Below are 16,563 nucleotides of genomic sequence, written 5' to 3' on the forward strand. Positions count from 1 at the left end.
TGCAATATGACCAATGTTTATTTTAAGAGAAGCTTTTTTATGGTGCTAGTGGACACACTTGAGTCAAAGATGGAAGCTGACATTGTATGACTACTTACATCTGCTTCAGAAACTCATGCCTTTCATGGAAAATGGGAAGCATCAGCTCCCATATTTAAAAGTTTTTGTTTAAAATTCATTCCTTACATAACAGCACTTTTATATGTTTCATAGGTCTTATTTGATGACCTTGGACCATCGCTGATAAGACTTTCCAGCCCTGAACTTCAGTTTCAACTCCTTTCCTCATTTTTGCAATTCTTAGGAGTTCCAGGCAGCTGTAGACTTTTGCTTTCTTCCTTCTATATAGCAATGGATGAAAATAACTTATTTGACAACGGATATAACAACCAAGGCATTCTGACTTCTTTGGATATGCCTCTTTTTGGAGTCAGTAATATTGGTCATATGGACTCAATGGTCCAAGGAGAGAAGCACGTGACGCACTCTAAGGAAGGAGAACAATTTATTCAGAATCTTTTCCATATGACGCTGCCCTTATTTTCAGGCAAGGACAGGTCTAACCTATGCATTTTTTGGCTTCAGTATGAAATCGCTAAGGTAATGGACTTTCTCTTGTCTAATACAGATAGCAGATCAAATGTACACATTATATCTACAAATCTGTTTCTAAAATTGACAATTCCGGATAGAAAAGGATATCCAATATAACGTAATATTCAACATCTCAGCACATGTGAATGGGACGTTCTGGATGTGGGTTTAGAGTCGTGATGAATGCAGAGGTGGTGTAGAACAGTTGTCTCCAACCTTTGTGGCTTGGCAGCCTGGCTGGGGGGAGAGGGGCACGTGTGCGTGTCTTTGAGCGCTCGTACAGCTCCACTCACGCAAGAGAGAAGAGAAGACTTTGGGGCACGGTCCCATCTTGTTCAGGCTTCTCCTGGCCAAAACCTTTGGCAAAGGAAGGAGAGGGCCTGAGGCAGTGCAGAATTGCTCCCCCGAAGCCTTTCGTCCATTGGCAGAAGTTTTTGGCGTGGAGGAGAGAAGCCTTTGGGGGGGGCACGGTTGTTTTCCTTCAGACTCACTGAGGCTGCCTGATGCTCCAAAAGCGGATGGGGTGTCCTGCGCAGGCAGCCTCGGTGAGTCAGCGAAGCTGAGCAGAGTGCGCTCGTCCCATTCAGCCTCTGCTCTCACCACTCTGTTTTTGGAGCAGCGGGAGCAGGCAGCTTGGCAGCCCAGCTGGGGGAAGGAGAGGGGAACTGGGCCAGGCTAGCGATGGGCCAGCGTGCATGCGCTGCCGCGCTCACACAAGAGAGAAGCTTTTAGGGCACTGCTTAGGTGAGGAGGGCTGCACGCACGCTGGTCCACCACTCACATGGCCCAGTTGCAAATAGGCCACAGCCTGACAGTGGGCTGTGGCCCACAGGTTGTTGACCCCTGGTGTAGAACATTTGTAAAAATACAAAAAGTATATATAGATAGCAAAGATATGTAGCTGTTGATTGGTGGATCTAGCTAGAAGTGTATAAAAATAAATAAAGTTTTGTATTGTATTCCAAGTACATTACATTTTCTTTTAAGCTGTTTCTTCATTTGATTGTGTTGACTTTGCAGGTCATTCAGTACTTGAAAATGGGAAAGAAAAAGAAACTAAAATTGCAAGGCAAGAAAAGCAAAAAATTAGCTAAAAATCTTCTTAAGGCACCTGACAACAGAAATAATGTTTCCCTTTGGCAACTATATGCTTACCTAGAGTGGCTACTTGGCAATATAGAAGATGCTAGAAAAGTTTTTGATACATCTTTGGGGATGGCTGGAATTAATGGAATCCACAACCCCCAATTCTGTCATCTTAGCCTTCTTTATGCTAAACTGGAAGCAGAATTGCTAGTAAATCTAGAAGGAGCTGTAGAATCACGTGCAACTCACATATTGACCAAATTGGCTGAAAGGGGACATTATGTTCCTTATCATGGACAAGTATCGTCAGTGAATATTTTGAAAGCTCGGAAAACATACGAGCACCTACTTCAAGATTGTTTAGCTGAAAACTTCACTTCTGATCAAGAACATGCTAGCGATTCTAGCCATCTAATTGGTTTGGTTGGCTGTTACGCTCTTTTCCAGTATTTAACTCTTGGGATTGACTCTGCAATGTCAGTATACTGTCAGGTTTCTCAAAAGCTGAAAGACAAGGATCCTGGAGAAAGGCTTAGTGGTCAACATTTCACCCTGCCTCTTGAAGTCCTCTCCCTCATGCATGTAAGCTTGCTCAGGTTCCACATGAAAATCAGTGTGTATCCTCTGAGTCCTCTTCGTGAAGTACTGCTGGAGGTTTTGAAGAGACATCCCAGCAACCAGTCTTTTTGGAAGGCATACATCCAGATCCAAAGCAAGTCTCACAATGCTAGCAAAGCCCGACGTTTTTTTGATGCTGTTACAAGAACTACACAATCACTGGAGCCTTGGCTGTTTGCAATCCAAGTGGAGCAAATGAGGAAAAAACTAATTGAAAGTGTCCAGAGGTAACTTGACTATCTATATAACAATGGTAAGGTCAGTTGGAGAGGTATGCATGAAATTGAAAAGGTGTTTTGTTTTGAACCTGAAACAACCACGTTGTGGCAGCCAGCCATTCCAGGTAGAGCAGTGGGCTAATGCCTCCTTAAGTAACACCAGCTGCCTGCAATTAGTGCAGGTTCGCATCCCACCAGGCTCAAGGTTGACTCAGCCTTCCATCCTTCCGAGGTAGGTAAAATGAGGACCCAGATTGTTGGGGGCAATTAAGCTGACTTTGTAATAATGCCGCTTGGGGTGTGTGTGAAAGCCCTAATAAGCAGGCATATACATAGAATGAAGGCTACTGCTAAGCTTGTAAGCCGCCCTGAGTCTTCGGAGAAGGGCGGGATATAAATGGAATTAAAATAAAAATAAAATAAAATAAAATAACTGAACCTAAGCAACCATAGCATTTTGATTGTTCCCAGTTTCAGCCATGACAAATTCTGGAAAGGTTTTATCAGTAAACAGAACAATGCTATTGAGCTTACCCTCTCTCTCTGTTCTGCCACCACTGCCATCCTTGAATTCAAGCAGAAGCTATCCATTCACCTAGCCTTGGGATGGTCAGGTCTATTGGATATGCCACACTTGAATCCAATGCAGTCACACCCAAGGGGAGATGAGCAGTGTATGGGGCAAGCACAGGAGAGGATGGCACATGTTGGCTCTAACATATCCAATTGGTACGATTTATCTAATTGGTCCAGCCAGCAGTTATGTTCTTACCTTTGTTTAGTTGCTTGATGATGATGATGATGATGGAAGGGACCTTGGAGGTCATCTAGTCCAACCCCCTGCTCAGGCAGGAAACCCTATACTATTTCAGACAAATGGCTGTCCAGTCTCTTCTTAATAACTTCCAGTGTTGGAGCATTCACCGCTTCTGGTGGCAGGTTGTTCCACTGATTAATTGTTCTAACTGTCAGGAAATTTCTCCTTAGTTCTAGGTTGTTTCTCTCTCTGGTTAGTTTCCATCCGTTGCTTCTTGTCCTGCCTTCAGGTGCTTTGTAGAATAGCTTGACTCCCTCTTCTTTGTGGCAACCCCTGAGATACTGGAACACTGCTATCATGTCACCCCTTGTCCTCCTCTTCATTAAACTAGACATTCCCAATTCCAGCAACCGTTCCTTATATGTTTTAGTCTCCAGTCCCCTAATCATCTTTGTTGCTCTTCTCTGTACTCTTTCTAGAGTCTCAACATCTTTTTTACATCGTGGTGACCAAACTGGATGCAGTATTCCAAGTGTGGCCTTACCAAGGCATTGTAAAGTCGTATTAACACTTCACATGATCTTGATTCTATCCCTCTGTTAATGCAGCCTAGCACTGTGTTGGCTTTTTTGGCAGCTGCAACACACTTAGTTGGCTTTCTTCCTCTTATTAATTTAATTTAATTTTAATTTATTAATATTTCTATACCGCCCTTCTCCCGGAGGACTCAGGGCGGTGTACAGGGCAAGAATAAAACACAGAGATTTACAAAAAATAAAAGATAATTAAATACATGCCCGATTAAAAAATACAGTTAATACATGGTAAAAACCCCAATAAAAATAGTAAAAAGACCCCACCAATCCCCCCTCAGGCCAGGCCGGCTTGCTCGAACAAGTATGTTTTCAGATCGCGGCGAAAGGAGCGAAGATCGGGCGCCGTCCAGACCTCAACCGGTAACTGGTTCCATAACTCCGGGGCGCCCACAGAGAAGGATCTCCCCCTGGGGGCCACCAGTCGACATTCTCTGACCGGTGGCACCCTGAGGAGACCCTCTCTGTGGGAACGCACAGGGCGGAGGGAAGTAGACGCCGGCAGCAGGTGTTCCCTAAGGTACTCCGGACCCCTGCCATGTAGGGCTTTAAACACCATTACTAGCACCTTGAATCTCACCCGGAAGACAACTGGTAACCAATGCAGCTCACGGAGCAGAGGTGTGACATGGGAGTATCGGGAGACTCCCAACACAACTCTCGCGGCTGCATTCTGTACCAGTTGGAGCCTCCGGGTGGTCCTCAAGGGAAGCCCCATGTAGAGAGCGTTGCAGTAGTCTAGACGAGAGGTCACGAGCGCGTGAGTGACCGTGCATAAATCATCCCGGCTTAGATAGGGCCGCAACTGGCGCACCAGGCGAACCTGGGCGAAAGCCCCCCTAGTCACAGCCACCATGTGATCTTCCAAGGTGAGCCGTGAATCTAGGAGGACTCCCAAGTTGCGAGCCCTATCTACGGGGGGTAATAATTCACCCCCCATAGAAAGAGATGGAATATCCGAATAGACCCGGGATGAAGGTATGCAAAGCCACTCGGTCTTGTCGGGGTTGAGTTGAAGTCTGTTCCTCCCCATCCAGACCCGAACCGCCTCCAGGCAACGGGACATCACGTTGAGGGCATCACTGGGGTGGTTTGGGGTCGAAAGAAAAAGCTGGGTATCATCAGCATACTGATGATACCCAACTCCAAAGCCACGAATGATCTCACCCAGCGGTTTCATGTAGATGTTGAACAGGAGAGGTGAGAGGACCGACCCCTGAGGAACTCCACAAACGAGAGACCTCGCGGTCGACCTCTGCCCTCCTGTCAACACCGACTGCGAGCGTCCCTGGAGATAGGAGGAGAACCACTGTAAGACCGTGCCTCCCACTCCCAATCCCCTGAGACGCCGCAGCAGGATACCATGGTCGATGGTATCGAAAGCCGCTGAGAGGTCTAATAGGACTAGAACAGAGGAATGACCCCTGTCCCGAGCCCTCCAGAGATCATTCACCAGCGCGACCAATTCCGTCTCTGTGCTGTGCCCGGGCCTGAAACCCGATTGGTACGGGTCTAGATAATCCGCTTCATCCAGGACCAAAGGGAGCTGATGCGCCACCACACTCTCAACAACCTTCGCAAGAAAGCGAAGGTTGGAGACCGGACGAAAGTTGTTCAATACAGCTGGGTCCAAGGCAGGCTTCTTGAGGAGAGGCCTCACCACCGCCTCTTTCAAGACGGCAGGGAAGCTACCCTCACTCAAAGAAGCTGATATAACTGCTTGGAACCAGCTGCGTGTCCTCTCCCGGGCTGCATAAACCAGCCAGGAAGGGCACGGGTCCAATAAACATGTGGTGGAGCTCAGTCTCCCCATAATCCTGTCCACTTCCTCCGGAGTCACAGAATCAAACTCCTCCCAGGTGATATCGACAAGACCGCCCGTGTCCTGATCGCCAGACTCTGCCCAGTCAGAGTCCAGACCGGTCCGAATCCGAGCGATTTTGTCCGACAGGTAATTGTTAAACTCCTCGGCACGACCCTGCAAGGGTTCCTCCCTTACCTCCTGATTAAGGAGGGAGCGAGTCACCCTAAACAGAGCGGCCGGGCGATTATCTGCGGACGCGATAAGGGTAGCGAAGTGATTAGACCTCGCCACCCTTATCGCAGCGAGATAAGACCTAATGTAGGTTCTTAGTCGCAATCGGTCGGATTCGGATCGGCTGGACCTCCAACCGCTCTCTAGGCCCCGTCTCCGACGCTTCATCTCCCGGAGCTCCGCGGAGAACCATGGAGCTCGACGGGATCTGCATCGGGTCAGGGGCCGCAAGGGTACAACTCGGTCAAGAGCCTCAGTGGCTGCCCTTTCCCAGGCTTCCACTAAGGCATCTGCCGAGCTGTGAGTGGGTGAGGCAGGTGGGGACCCCAGCGCTGCCTGGAACCTCTCGGGATCCATTAAGCGTCTGGGGCGGTACCATCTAACTGGTTCCACACACCCACGGCGGGGGGTAGCAAAACGGAAGACCAGCCGCAGGAGATGATGATCGGTCCATGACAGGGGCATAATAATTGGAGAGCCCCCACCAAGATCATCTAACCACCGACCAGATAAGAAAACTAGGTCAAGGATGTGGCCTCCCTCATGAGTCGGTCCTGAAATTACTTGCGTCAGGTCCATGGCCGTCATGGAAGCCATGAACTCCCGAGCCAACTCAGATGATCCTCCCAGAGATGGTAGATTGAAGTCCCCCAAAACTATAAGTTTCGGGAACTCAACCACCAACCCAGAGAGGACATCGAGGAGCTCAGGCAGGGCTGCTGCTGCGTGACTAGGCGAAAGGTACACCAGCAGCAAGCCCAACTGCGCACCAGGGCCGCATCTCAAAAAGAGAGACTCACATCCAACTATCTGGGGAACGGTGGCCTCCCGCGGACCTAAGGTCTCCCTCATAACAACAGCCACTCCCCCACCCCTACCCTGAGCCCGAGGCCGGTGTAACACCCGGAAACCTGGTGGACAAAGATCAGCCAGAGGAATACCGCCCTCTGGGCCCAACCAAGTCTCCGTGATGCAAGCCAGGTCCGCCTGCTCACACTCGACCAAATCACGGACGAGAGGAGCTTTATTGACGACAGACCTGGCATTCAAGTACACCAGCCGGAGCTCAGGAGGCTGCACATCCTCACTCCTGGGACCTCGGGGAAGAACAAGAGGGTCGGAACGCCTCACCGCTTGCAAATAGCGGAGAGGCCTTCCCTGAGATCGATACGGCCCTCTGTTCCTGCACCTGCTGCCATTCCCTAACGTCGTGGGAATGGGCAATCCCACGACTTGCCCTGGAGCCCCGGGGGCAACCGACCCCCGCTCCTCCCCTCCGCGATCAATCCCGGCCCTGGCCTGAACAACGGTTGCTGGACTGCCCCCCATATCCGAACAACCAAAAGAAGTTCCCACCCCCCTCCCTAACCTAAAAAATTTAACCAGAAAACTAATCAGGGGCCTCTTATTTGGCTTATATCGGAGGCCCCTACCCGTGCCCAACCATCTTTCAGGGTCCCAGCAATCGGGCCCTTCATCAAGAGGAGGTGTAAAGAATAAGGCGGGTCGCTCCCAGGATGGGGGGGACCCCCTGAGGGCGTACAAGACCATGCTAGAATAAGTCAGACGCATGATCTTAAACAGATCCGACAAAAAAGACAGCAAGGCAGACCAGATCGACACGGGAGGATCTTAAAATTAAATAAGTCGAAGGCAAATGACCAGAAAGCCAGCCCAGCTCCACTGCCACTAGAGCTGGGAAACCCCGGAGCAGATCGAATCCCGCCCTCTCACAGCGGTCGAGGCCGGGGAGCAGCCTGGTACATAAAACCGGGGAAGCAATACCCCCAGAGCTCTCACCCCTGAGAGGCAGCAGATGTAAAATCATAACCACTCTCCCACAGTGGTTATAACCCGGACCTTCCATTATAGGGGAGGGGGGAGAAGAGGAGGGAGTTATTACATGGTGACTAGCTTTTTCTCCACTCCAGTCATTTCCAAAAAAATATTATAAATAACAAAATTAAAGTATGAATATGAAATTCATATTCATATGAAAAATAAATGTTAAAAATAAAGTTAGATATCTATGCAGTTTATCTTGGAGCCCTCGGGAGAACCTTAGTCACATGGAATCATGCTGTCCAGTTTTTCCTGTGTGCTGATGAAGACTCTTGATTCTCCTGTGACCATTCAGTTTTTGCTTTTCTTCAGGGAGCCGACTGGAGATGTGTATGCAACAATTCCTGAAATTGGGTTAACAAATCGAATCAAAGCTTTATTTGAACATGCAATTCAGACTGAAAATGGTGCTCATTGCCCATTGCTCTGGAGGTTGTATATATGCTTCATGGTGAGTGCATCATCATTTGCCTTACATTCTCTAATCCTGTAGGTAATCTCTGAATATATTATTGGTCGAAAGCTTTTAAAACAGTACATTTTACAATTGGTTTTATGCCTATGAGTGCAGTGGAAATATATGGATTGCAAAATCACTGTAGAAACTAGTTTATGTATCAAAATATATCTGCTTTGATGTTTTGTCTCATCTTTGTTAAAGTAAGGGAAGGGAGCCTGGGGGGCGGGCAGGCAATGGCTTAGTAATTAAAGACACTAAGTTTGTCAGCTAGAAATCCCAAGCGCCACAGGATGGAGTGAACTCCCATTACGTGCCCCAGCTCCTGCCAACCTAGTAGTTCGAAAGCATGCAAATGTGAGTAGATAAATAGTTACCACTTCAGTGGGAAAGTAACAGCGTTCTGTGTGCCTTGGCCTACAGTCATGCTGGCTCCATGATCATCCAAATGTCTTTGGATAATGCTGGCTCCTTCAGCTAAGAAACAGAGATGAGCACCGCCCAGTCGAGTGAGAAACGACTGGACAGGGGAAACATTTACCTTTAAGTGAGCCTGTAATTTTCCATTAACTTCCCATATTGTTCCTAGACTTAGAGGCAGATTGTCAGGAGGAAGGTTAATTGTAAAACGACAAAGAAAATGAGATTTCCTCATCTGTGAAAGCAAATATTGGACTGTCATTTTATTTATGTACTTATACAGTAGTGAGAGTTGTACATTCTTCCTTCCCCAATCTGATGCGTTTCAAAATGTATCGGAGATCAATTCCAGTAATTGATAGGGCAGGGATGGGTAACCTGTGGGTCCTGTGCAGCCTTCCTCAGCACCCCAAAATTGGGCTGCCCAAATCACAAATTTCAGCTGTGCAATATTTGTTTTAAATATACCTGTAGAAATGAGGATCTGTCCTTTCACTCTCATTTTCTTCCTTTACCCAAATGTAGCTATTTTGTGGCCCACTTTCAGCCTTAATTGTTTTAAGTTGGGGTAGGATAAACCATCCCATCCTTTTAGAACTGTCAGAGATTCTCAACATGACAATTTAGGTTTGTATTTTGGGGAGTAGGATTTGGGTGAAGAAGGAGAGTGCAAAAGTTGGGTTGAAACTAAACATTAAGAAAACCAAGATCGTGGCATCTGGCCCTCTCAATTCCTGGCAAATAGATGGAGAAGAAATGGAGGTAGTGACAGATTTTATTTTCCTGGGCTCCAAGATCACTGCAGATGGGGACTGTAGCCAAGAAATTAAAAGACACTTGCTCCTCGGGAGGAAAGCCATGGCAAATCTAGACAGCACATTAAAAAGCAGAGACATCACCCTGTCAACAAAAGTGCGAATAGTCAAGGCTGTAGTCTTCCCAGTTGCAATGTATGGCAGTGAAAGCTGGACCATAAGAAAGGCTGAGCGCCAAAGAATTGAGGCCTTTGAACTATGGTGCTGGAGAAGACTCCTGCAAGTCCCTTGGACTGCAAGGCGATCAAACCGGTCAGTCCTAGAGGAGATCAACCCTGACTGCTCTTTAGAAGGCCAGATCCTGAAGCTAAAACTCAAATACTTTAGCCACCTAATGAGAAGGAAGGACTCACTGGAGAAGAGCCTAATGCTGGGAAAGATTGAGGGCAAGAGAAGAATGGGACGACAGAGAATGAGGTGGCTGGATGGAGTCACTGAAGCAGTAGGCGTGAGCTTAAAGGGACTCCAGAAGATGGTAGAGGACAGGAAGGCCTGGAGGAACGTTGTCCATAGGGTCGTGATGGGTCGGACACGACTTCGCAGCTAACAACAACAACAACAATTTGGGTGATCTTAAAAGTGGTTATGTTGGAGTTTTGCTTTCTCCCAGAGGCTTCCTAATACACACTTAAAATCCTGGGTGGGGGAAACAGCATAAAAGTTCACTCTGGTTCTTGATGATATTGTGGGATTATCTCCTACTACACCCATTCGGAAGATGAGGAAATTGAATTGCATCCCTTGCCCCAACTGCCATCAGGCCAGAGAAGGATTTTTTAAGTGCAATTCATTACGATACGAATGAGCCTTAGCAAACAGATTTGTTTCCTTGTCTTTTTTCTGGGCCAGCTGAAAACTTTGAAAAGTTTTCCTTTCCTGTTCTTGACCACAACTTATTATGTCCATCCATTTCTTGTTTATCTCTAAGTTAAAAAAATTATACTGTAATTCATATATTTTCTAAATGCTTGCCCCTTTTAAAATGCAGCTTTTCTGTTCCCTTTTTCAGGTTTCTTTGGGAGATAAAGCAAAAAGTAAAGGTGTATTTTACAGAGCTCTTCAAAACTGTCCCTGGGCAAAAGTAGGTTTCATTAAGTTGTAATAATGATACTTCCCCCCCCCCAAACTACCACTTTGATGTTTAACTGATTTTTAAGTTCTCCGTTGTGACCACCCAGAATTGTTGAGTCAGGGAGCATACAAGTTTAATGAATTATTTTGTTCTATACTTGTTCTTTTATTAAATGAAACTAGGTCTGATTTATCCCAGCAGTGTCGTGAACTGATAATTCTTTATTGACCTCTGTATTTATAGGTGTTATATATGGATGCTATAGAATACTTTCCAGATGAGCTGCAAGAGTTCCTTGATCTAATGGCTGAGAAAGAACTTCGAGTACGGGTACCAATAGAAGAACTGGAGTTGCTTCTTGAAGTCTGAAGAAAGCTACGAAGACAAATCTTCAGCTCGTTGGTTCAATGAGCCTTCAATATAGTTTTACAGGGAGAAATGATTGATTTAGCATCTGTAAAAATGTATAGAATAAGGGTCTATTTTTTTTATCCAAACATGTATTACGTTAAGCGTAGGTATGGGTAAGGCTTTTAATTAGTACTTGTAGTTAACTGCCTCACTGATAAAAACACTAGTCCAGATATGTAAGTCAAATATATCTAGGATAAAGTGCACTTGAATAGGAAGTTGTTTGCTTCAGTTGGGTCTGATCTTATGGATGACTGTTTATTCAAGATTGAAACACCTTTGAATTGTACAGATTGAGTTTAAACTCATAGACATATGCAGCAATTGGACAGTTTAGAAGAAATATTTAATTAATGAAGGCATGTGTGGCTGAATTTTTACCAGTTTATTGTGACAAAGGTCAGATGAAATGTAAATATCTTTGTAAAAGTTAATTATATATAAAAGTTCTATTGAAATGTGGAATCTTTTAAAAATGTTTTGTGTTTTGATTTGTCCTTCATTACTGCATTGAAATTTACTGTTCGTTGACTTACCAGAAGACAAATTGGACTTTCTAATAATACTCTATGGAACAATTGCAATTAGCTTATATAGACTGCTGCTGAAATGGGTTGAAATAACAAAAATTAAAGCAAAGCATGCATATGGATTCTCACATTTAAGGCTTTACCCTTTAGAATTATATATCTGTCTTCTTAGCTAATGTTTACAAGTTTTTTAAAAAACTAGAAATGTAGCAAAGCTAATCACAATGGGATAGAAGTCTGAAAGTTTGCAGGGAGGGACATGTTAGAAATGCAATCACTAGTATTGCACTGATTAGGGCTTTCATTCAGTGTTTCTGTGCACTGCTGATGTAAGTAGATTCTAGTTTATATTAAAGCAATGTTTGCTGTGGTGGCATGGAGCTGTGGTGGTACAGTGATTAGAATGCAGTATTGCAGACAAACTCTGCTTACAGCCTGGAATTCAATCCTAAGTGGTTCAAGGTTGATTCAGCCTTCCATCCTTCCGAGGTTGTTAAAAGGAGGACCCAAATTATTGGGGGCAATAGGCTAACATTTGTAAACCACTTAGAGAATGTTGTAAAACACTATGCAGCGGCATAAGTCCAAGTGCTTTGCTATTGCTATTTACTCACACTATCAGTGGCTTTCAGTGGCTTGATCTAAAATGTACAAGGGCTTCTTGATTCAACCTAGCCAGAGAGCATTTATAATTTGAAGAATATCCAGTGTATTTAGAGATGGTAGGGCTGATGAGCCCTATTTGTTCTGATACAAATTTAAAGTATGGATGTCTCACATAGATAGGCTCGGGGCTGAACAAAAAGTCACCATATTAGTTAGCATCTGGGGAGAAATTGAAAGATTTTGCCACCGCCACTTTCCTAGGGCAGAGAATGAGTGATCAGCCCAAGGCCACCCAGCTGGCTTAATTCCCAATGCAGGACCAAGACACTAACATACCTGAACACACACACACACACACACACACAAGGAGTTTCACTCCTTCCCTCCCTCTCTCTTTTAGCAGAGTATTTAAAAGTCTGAAGTTTTCCAGAAAAAGGAAATCTCTTCCACATTTTGGACTATTACAGTAGCTTTCTTGTTTCCAGAAGATAAGAGAAGCACAAGGTGCTCAAGGTTTGGGAAATCCAAAAACAACAGTTACCGTAATTTGAAGTTAATCCTCCATTACATCTTTCAGCTCAGTGAATAATTCAGGGTAGCTTCAGCCAGCCTATTGTACCGCTATACTGTCCAATGCATGAATGGTAAGCAATGCCAAGTCTTCCCATATTTTGTACAGAGGCTCTGGCCCCTTCAATAACAAGCCTGGGAACGCTTCTTTTTTTTTTAAAGTCATACATCACTCCAGTGCAATGGTAAACTTTCACATGCTATTAGAGTCACAGCAGTAATTTCATACACCCAGGCACTGAAACAACTCTGCTTGGAACCTGCTAAAACATCTGAGTAGATTTTAGATTTATAACCAGAATAAAATACGGTGATTGTTCACTGTGCTGAAAATAGGAACAAACTGAAACTCTTGGTTAATTATTATTCTTAAAAACAATTTCTGCAAGGTACAATTAAATCTAATTGTACTATGCTATTGATAGTTGATCTGGTGAAAATATTCAGTCCGGGTGTTATGAGATCTGGTCATAAAACCCTAACTGGGCCACAAAAAAGCCAAAATAGACTTCCCAGAGATGTTATTTTGGGGGAAAGGGAGTTTATTTCACCACTAAGGTTTTTTTAGAGGGTTCTAGAAAGTACAGTCTTGCTTATGAATGAACCTTTATTGTCAAAGTACAACCACGTATACATTGAGATTAGCTGAGCCTCCCTTCGTGCTCCCACCCCCCCCAACTCACAGTGACAACAAACCCTCCATCTTATTACACCATGTGAACTAATTGCACCACACACCGGCCTCGCAAGTCAATTCTGCATAAAGTTTATAAAAATTATTTCCCGTTCAAAAGCCTAACAGCCCACGGATAAAAGCTGTTTTTCAGCCTGTTGGTGCGGCTGGCTATACTCCTATATCTCCTACCCGATGGTAGGAGAGTAAAGAGATACCGTCCAGGGTGTGAGTCATCCCTGAGAATTTTCCTCACTCTTCCAAGGCAACGAGCCCTGGCGATGTCATCCAGTGGTGTCAGGGGACAGCTCACAATGTTATGAGCATTTAATCTGCTTGGAAAAGTGTTTGCATGATATATTATCATCTGGGCTTTTTGACTTGTAAATAATTCATAAAAACCAATCAAACACCTATATTCAAATTAAACTCAAGTTCAGAATTGCATTTGGCACCTATAAATTAATTTGGGCTACACATAAGAATGGTATTGCCAAAGTTAAACAGTTCAACCTGTTCATCTGTATTCACAGCCAAAGAAACTTGAGCACTGAAGAAATCTTGGCCATTTGACCCAGTTACGCTAGCTTCAACTTGGAACGTGGATATCAGCCTATATACATTTGCTACTAATATATGCGAAAGAGTGTTTTTTAGCTATTTACCACACTTCTTCTACTCCAGATAAGGCTATTTTAAAATAAGTCATGCCTACAGTCACTTACTGTCTTTACATAATGGCTATGGGACACCTAGCTTTTCCTGGTAAGATAAGGCTAGGAGCTGGAAATTTGGAGCAGGCCAGTTGTCCACAAAAATGGAGACTCTAAAGGTGGGTTGAGCAGAGATTTTAGGAATAGCCCAGTGGACATCAATGGGTACCATGTTTATCTACCTTTGTACTAGAAGAATGGGTAAATAAAGCTGTGGCCAAGGAAGCCCACAATCATATTTGATCTGAAATCTAATTGGCAAAAGAGCACCAATTTATGATTGTCTGCTTGCAATTATACTCCACTGACATTTATTTCTGGGTCCCGATATTGACACAGGCTGCCTTGTTGAGCTTGACATAGTATGAAAGTAACATAGGTCATATGTGGTTTAAATCATTCATGTCAGCCATGAGAATTCTCCCTCAGGCTTACACATTTCTTCATTCTTCATTCATTCATAACATCTGTTATGTTTCATCTGCAGTATGAAAGGGGCACGTATATAACCTCAATTATTTTGAATAATACATACATAACATCGATGCACTAAACACCCTGCTACACTTAGTTTTAGTTTACTTGTTTTTACACTTTTTACACTGCTTTTACACTTCCTAGGGTAAAAGTAAAGGTTCCCCCGCACATGGGTGCTAGTCGTTTCCGACTCTAGGGGCTCATCTCCATTTCAAAGCCGAAGAGCCAGCGCTTGTCCGAGGACGTCTCCGTGGTCATGTGGCCGGCATGACTAGACGCCAAAGGTGCACGGAACGCTGTTACCTTCCCACCGGAGTGGTCCCTATTTTTCTACTTGCATTTTTACGTGCTTTCGAACTGCTAGGTTGGCAGAAGCTGGGACAAGTAACAGGTGCTCGCTCTGTTACGCGGCACTCGGGATTCGACCCGCCAAACTGCCGACCTTTTGATCGACAAGCTCAGCATCCTAACCCACTGAGCCACCGCATCCCTTACACTTCCTAAGGGGGGAAAATATCTTGTCAATGACGCCCATTATCTTAGTTATTTACCACCAGCAGCAGAGAATTGAACTACCAAGGGTTTACTATTCCAATATAGATTTACTATTCATCTAAAGCAGAGTATGTCTACCTGAATTTCAGCTGTTTTTCTACAAAACCCATTCCAAGAAAGCATGGTGAAGTAGGAAAGATGCATTTTAAACTACACTCTCTCAATGAAGAAATCAGACTATATACAGTGAGGGGGGGAAAATATTTGATCCCCTGCTGATTTTGTACATTTGCCCAGTGACGAAGAAATGATCAGTCTATAATTTTAATGGTAGGTTTATTTTAACAGTGAGAGACAGAATAACAACAAAAGAATTCCAGAAAAATGCATTTCAAAAAAGTTATAAATTGATTTGCATTTTAATGAGTGAAATAAGTACATGACCCCTTTGCAGAACATGTCTTAGCACTTGGTGGCAAAACCCTTGTTGGCAATCACAGAGGTCAGATGTTTCTTGTAGTTGGCCACCAGGTTTGCATGCATCTTGGGAGGGATTTTGTCCTACTCTTCTTTGCAGATCCTCTCCAAGTCATTAAGATTTTGAAGCTGACGTTCGGCAGCTCAAACCTTCAGGTCCCTCCACAGATTTTCTATGGGATTAAGGTCTGGAGACTCGCTAGGCCACCCCAGGACCTTAATGTGCTTCTTCTTGAGCCATTCCTTTGTTGCCTTGGCCGTGTGTTTTGGGTCATGGCCATGCTGGAATATCCATGGCCCCATCCATCGTCTCTTTGATGAGGTGAAGTTATCCTGTCCCCTTAGCAGAAAAACACCCCCAAAGCATGTTTCCACCTTCATGTTTGACAGTGGGAATAGCGTTCTTGGGGTCAGAGGTAGCGTTCCTCCTCCAAACATGGCACGTTGATGCCAAAAAGCTCAATTTTGGTCTCACCTGACCATAACACTTTCCCCAAGTTCTCTGAATCGTTCAGATGTTCATTGGCAAACTTCAGACGGGCCTGTACATATGCTTTCTTGAGCAGGGGGACCTTGCGGGCACTGCAGGATTTCAGTCCTTCATGGCATATTGTGTTACCAACTTTTTTGTGCTATGATCCCACCTGCCTTGAGATCATTGACAAAATCCTCCTGTGTAGTTCTGGGCTGATTCCTTACCGTTCTCATGATCATTGAAACTCCAAAAGGTGAGGTCTTGCATGGAGCCCCAGACCGAGGTAGATTAAGTTGTTTTGTGTTTCATCCATTTGCGAATAAATGCGCCAACTGTTGTCACCTTCTCATCAAGCTGCTTGGCGAGTCTTGTAGCCCATTCCATCCTTGTGTAGGTCTACAATCTTGTCCCTGACATCCTTGGACTGCTCTTTGGTCTTGACCATGGTGAGAGTTTGGAATCTGATCGATTGCTTCTATGGATAGGTGTCTTTTATACAGGTAATAAGGTGAGATTAGAAACACTCCCTTTAAGAGAGTGCTCCTAATTGCCGCTCGTTACCTGTATAAAAGACATCTGGGAGCTAGAAATCTTGCTGATTGATAGGGGATCAAATACTTATTTCACTC

The 16,563-nt window shown here is 44.7% G+C and overlaps 1 protein-coding gene across 2 annotated transcripts in view; it reads left to right on the forward strand.

The window, feature by feature from the left end:
• The window catches only part of NRDE2 (NRDE-2, necessary for RNA interference, domain containing), a 30,107-nt gene extending 18,721 nt beyond the window's left edge, over positions 1-11,386 (forward strand). For both annotated transcript variants that reach the window (XM_081341220.1, XM_081341221.1), the window contains exons 10-14: positions 214-600; positions 1,615-2,525; positions 8,056-8,194; positions 10,445-10,516; positions 10,751-11,386. In XM_081341220.1, the coding sequence (XP_081197346.1) occupies positions 214-600; positions 1,615-2,525; positions 8,056-8,194; positions 10,445-10,516; positions 10,751-10,876 (1,635 nt within the window). In that variant the 3' untranslated portion in view covers positions 10,877-11,386. The remainder of the gene's footprint in view (positions 1-213; positions 601-1,614; positions 2,526-8,055; positions 8,195-10,444; positions 10,517-10,750) is intronic.
• Positions 11,387-16,563: the final 5,177 nt, after the last annotated feature.

The sequence above is a fragment of the Vipera berus genome, assembly GCF_964194415.1.
Source record: "Vipera berus genome assembly, chromosome: 1".
Lineage (NCBI taxonomy): Eukaryota > Metazoa > Chordata > Lepidosauria > Squamata > Viperidae > Vipera > Vipera berus.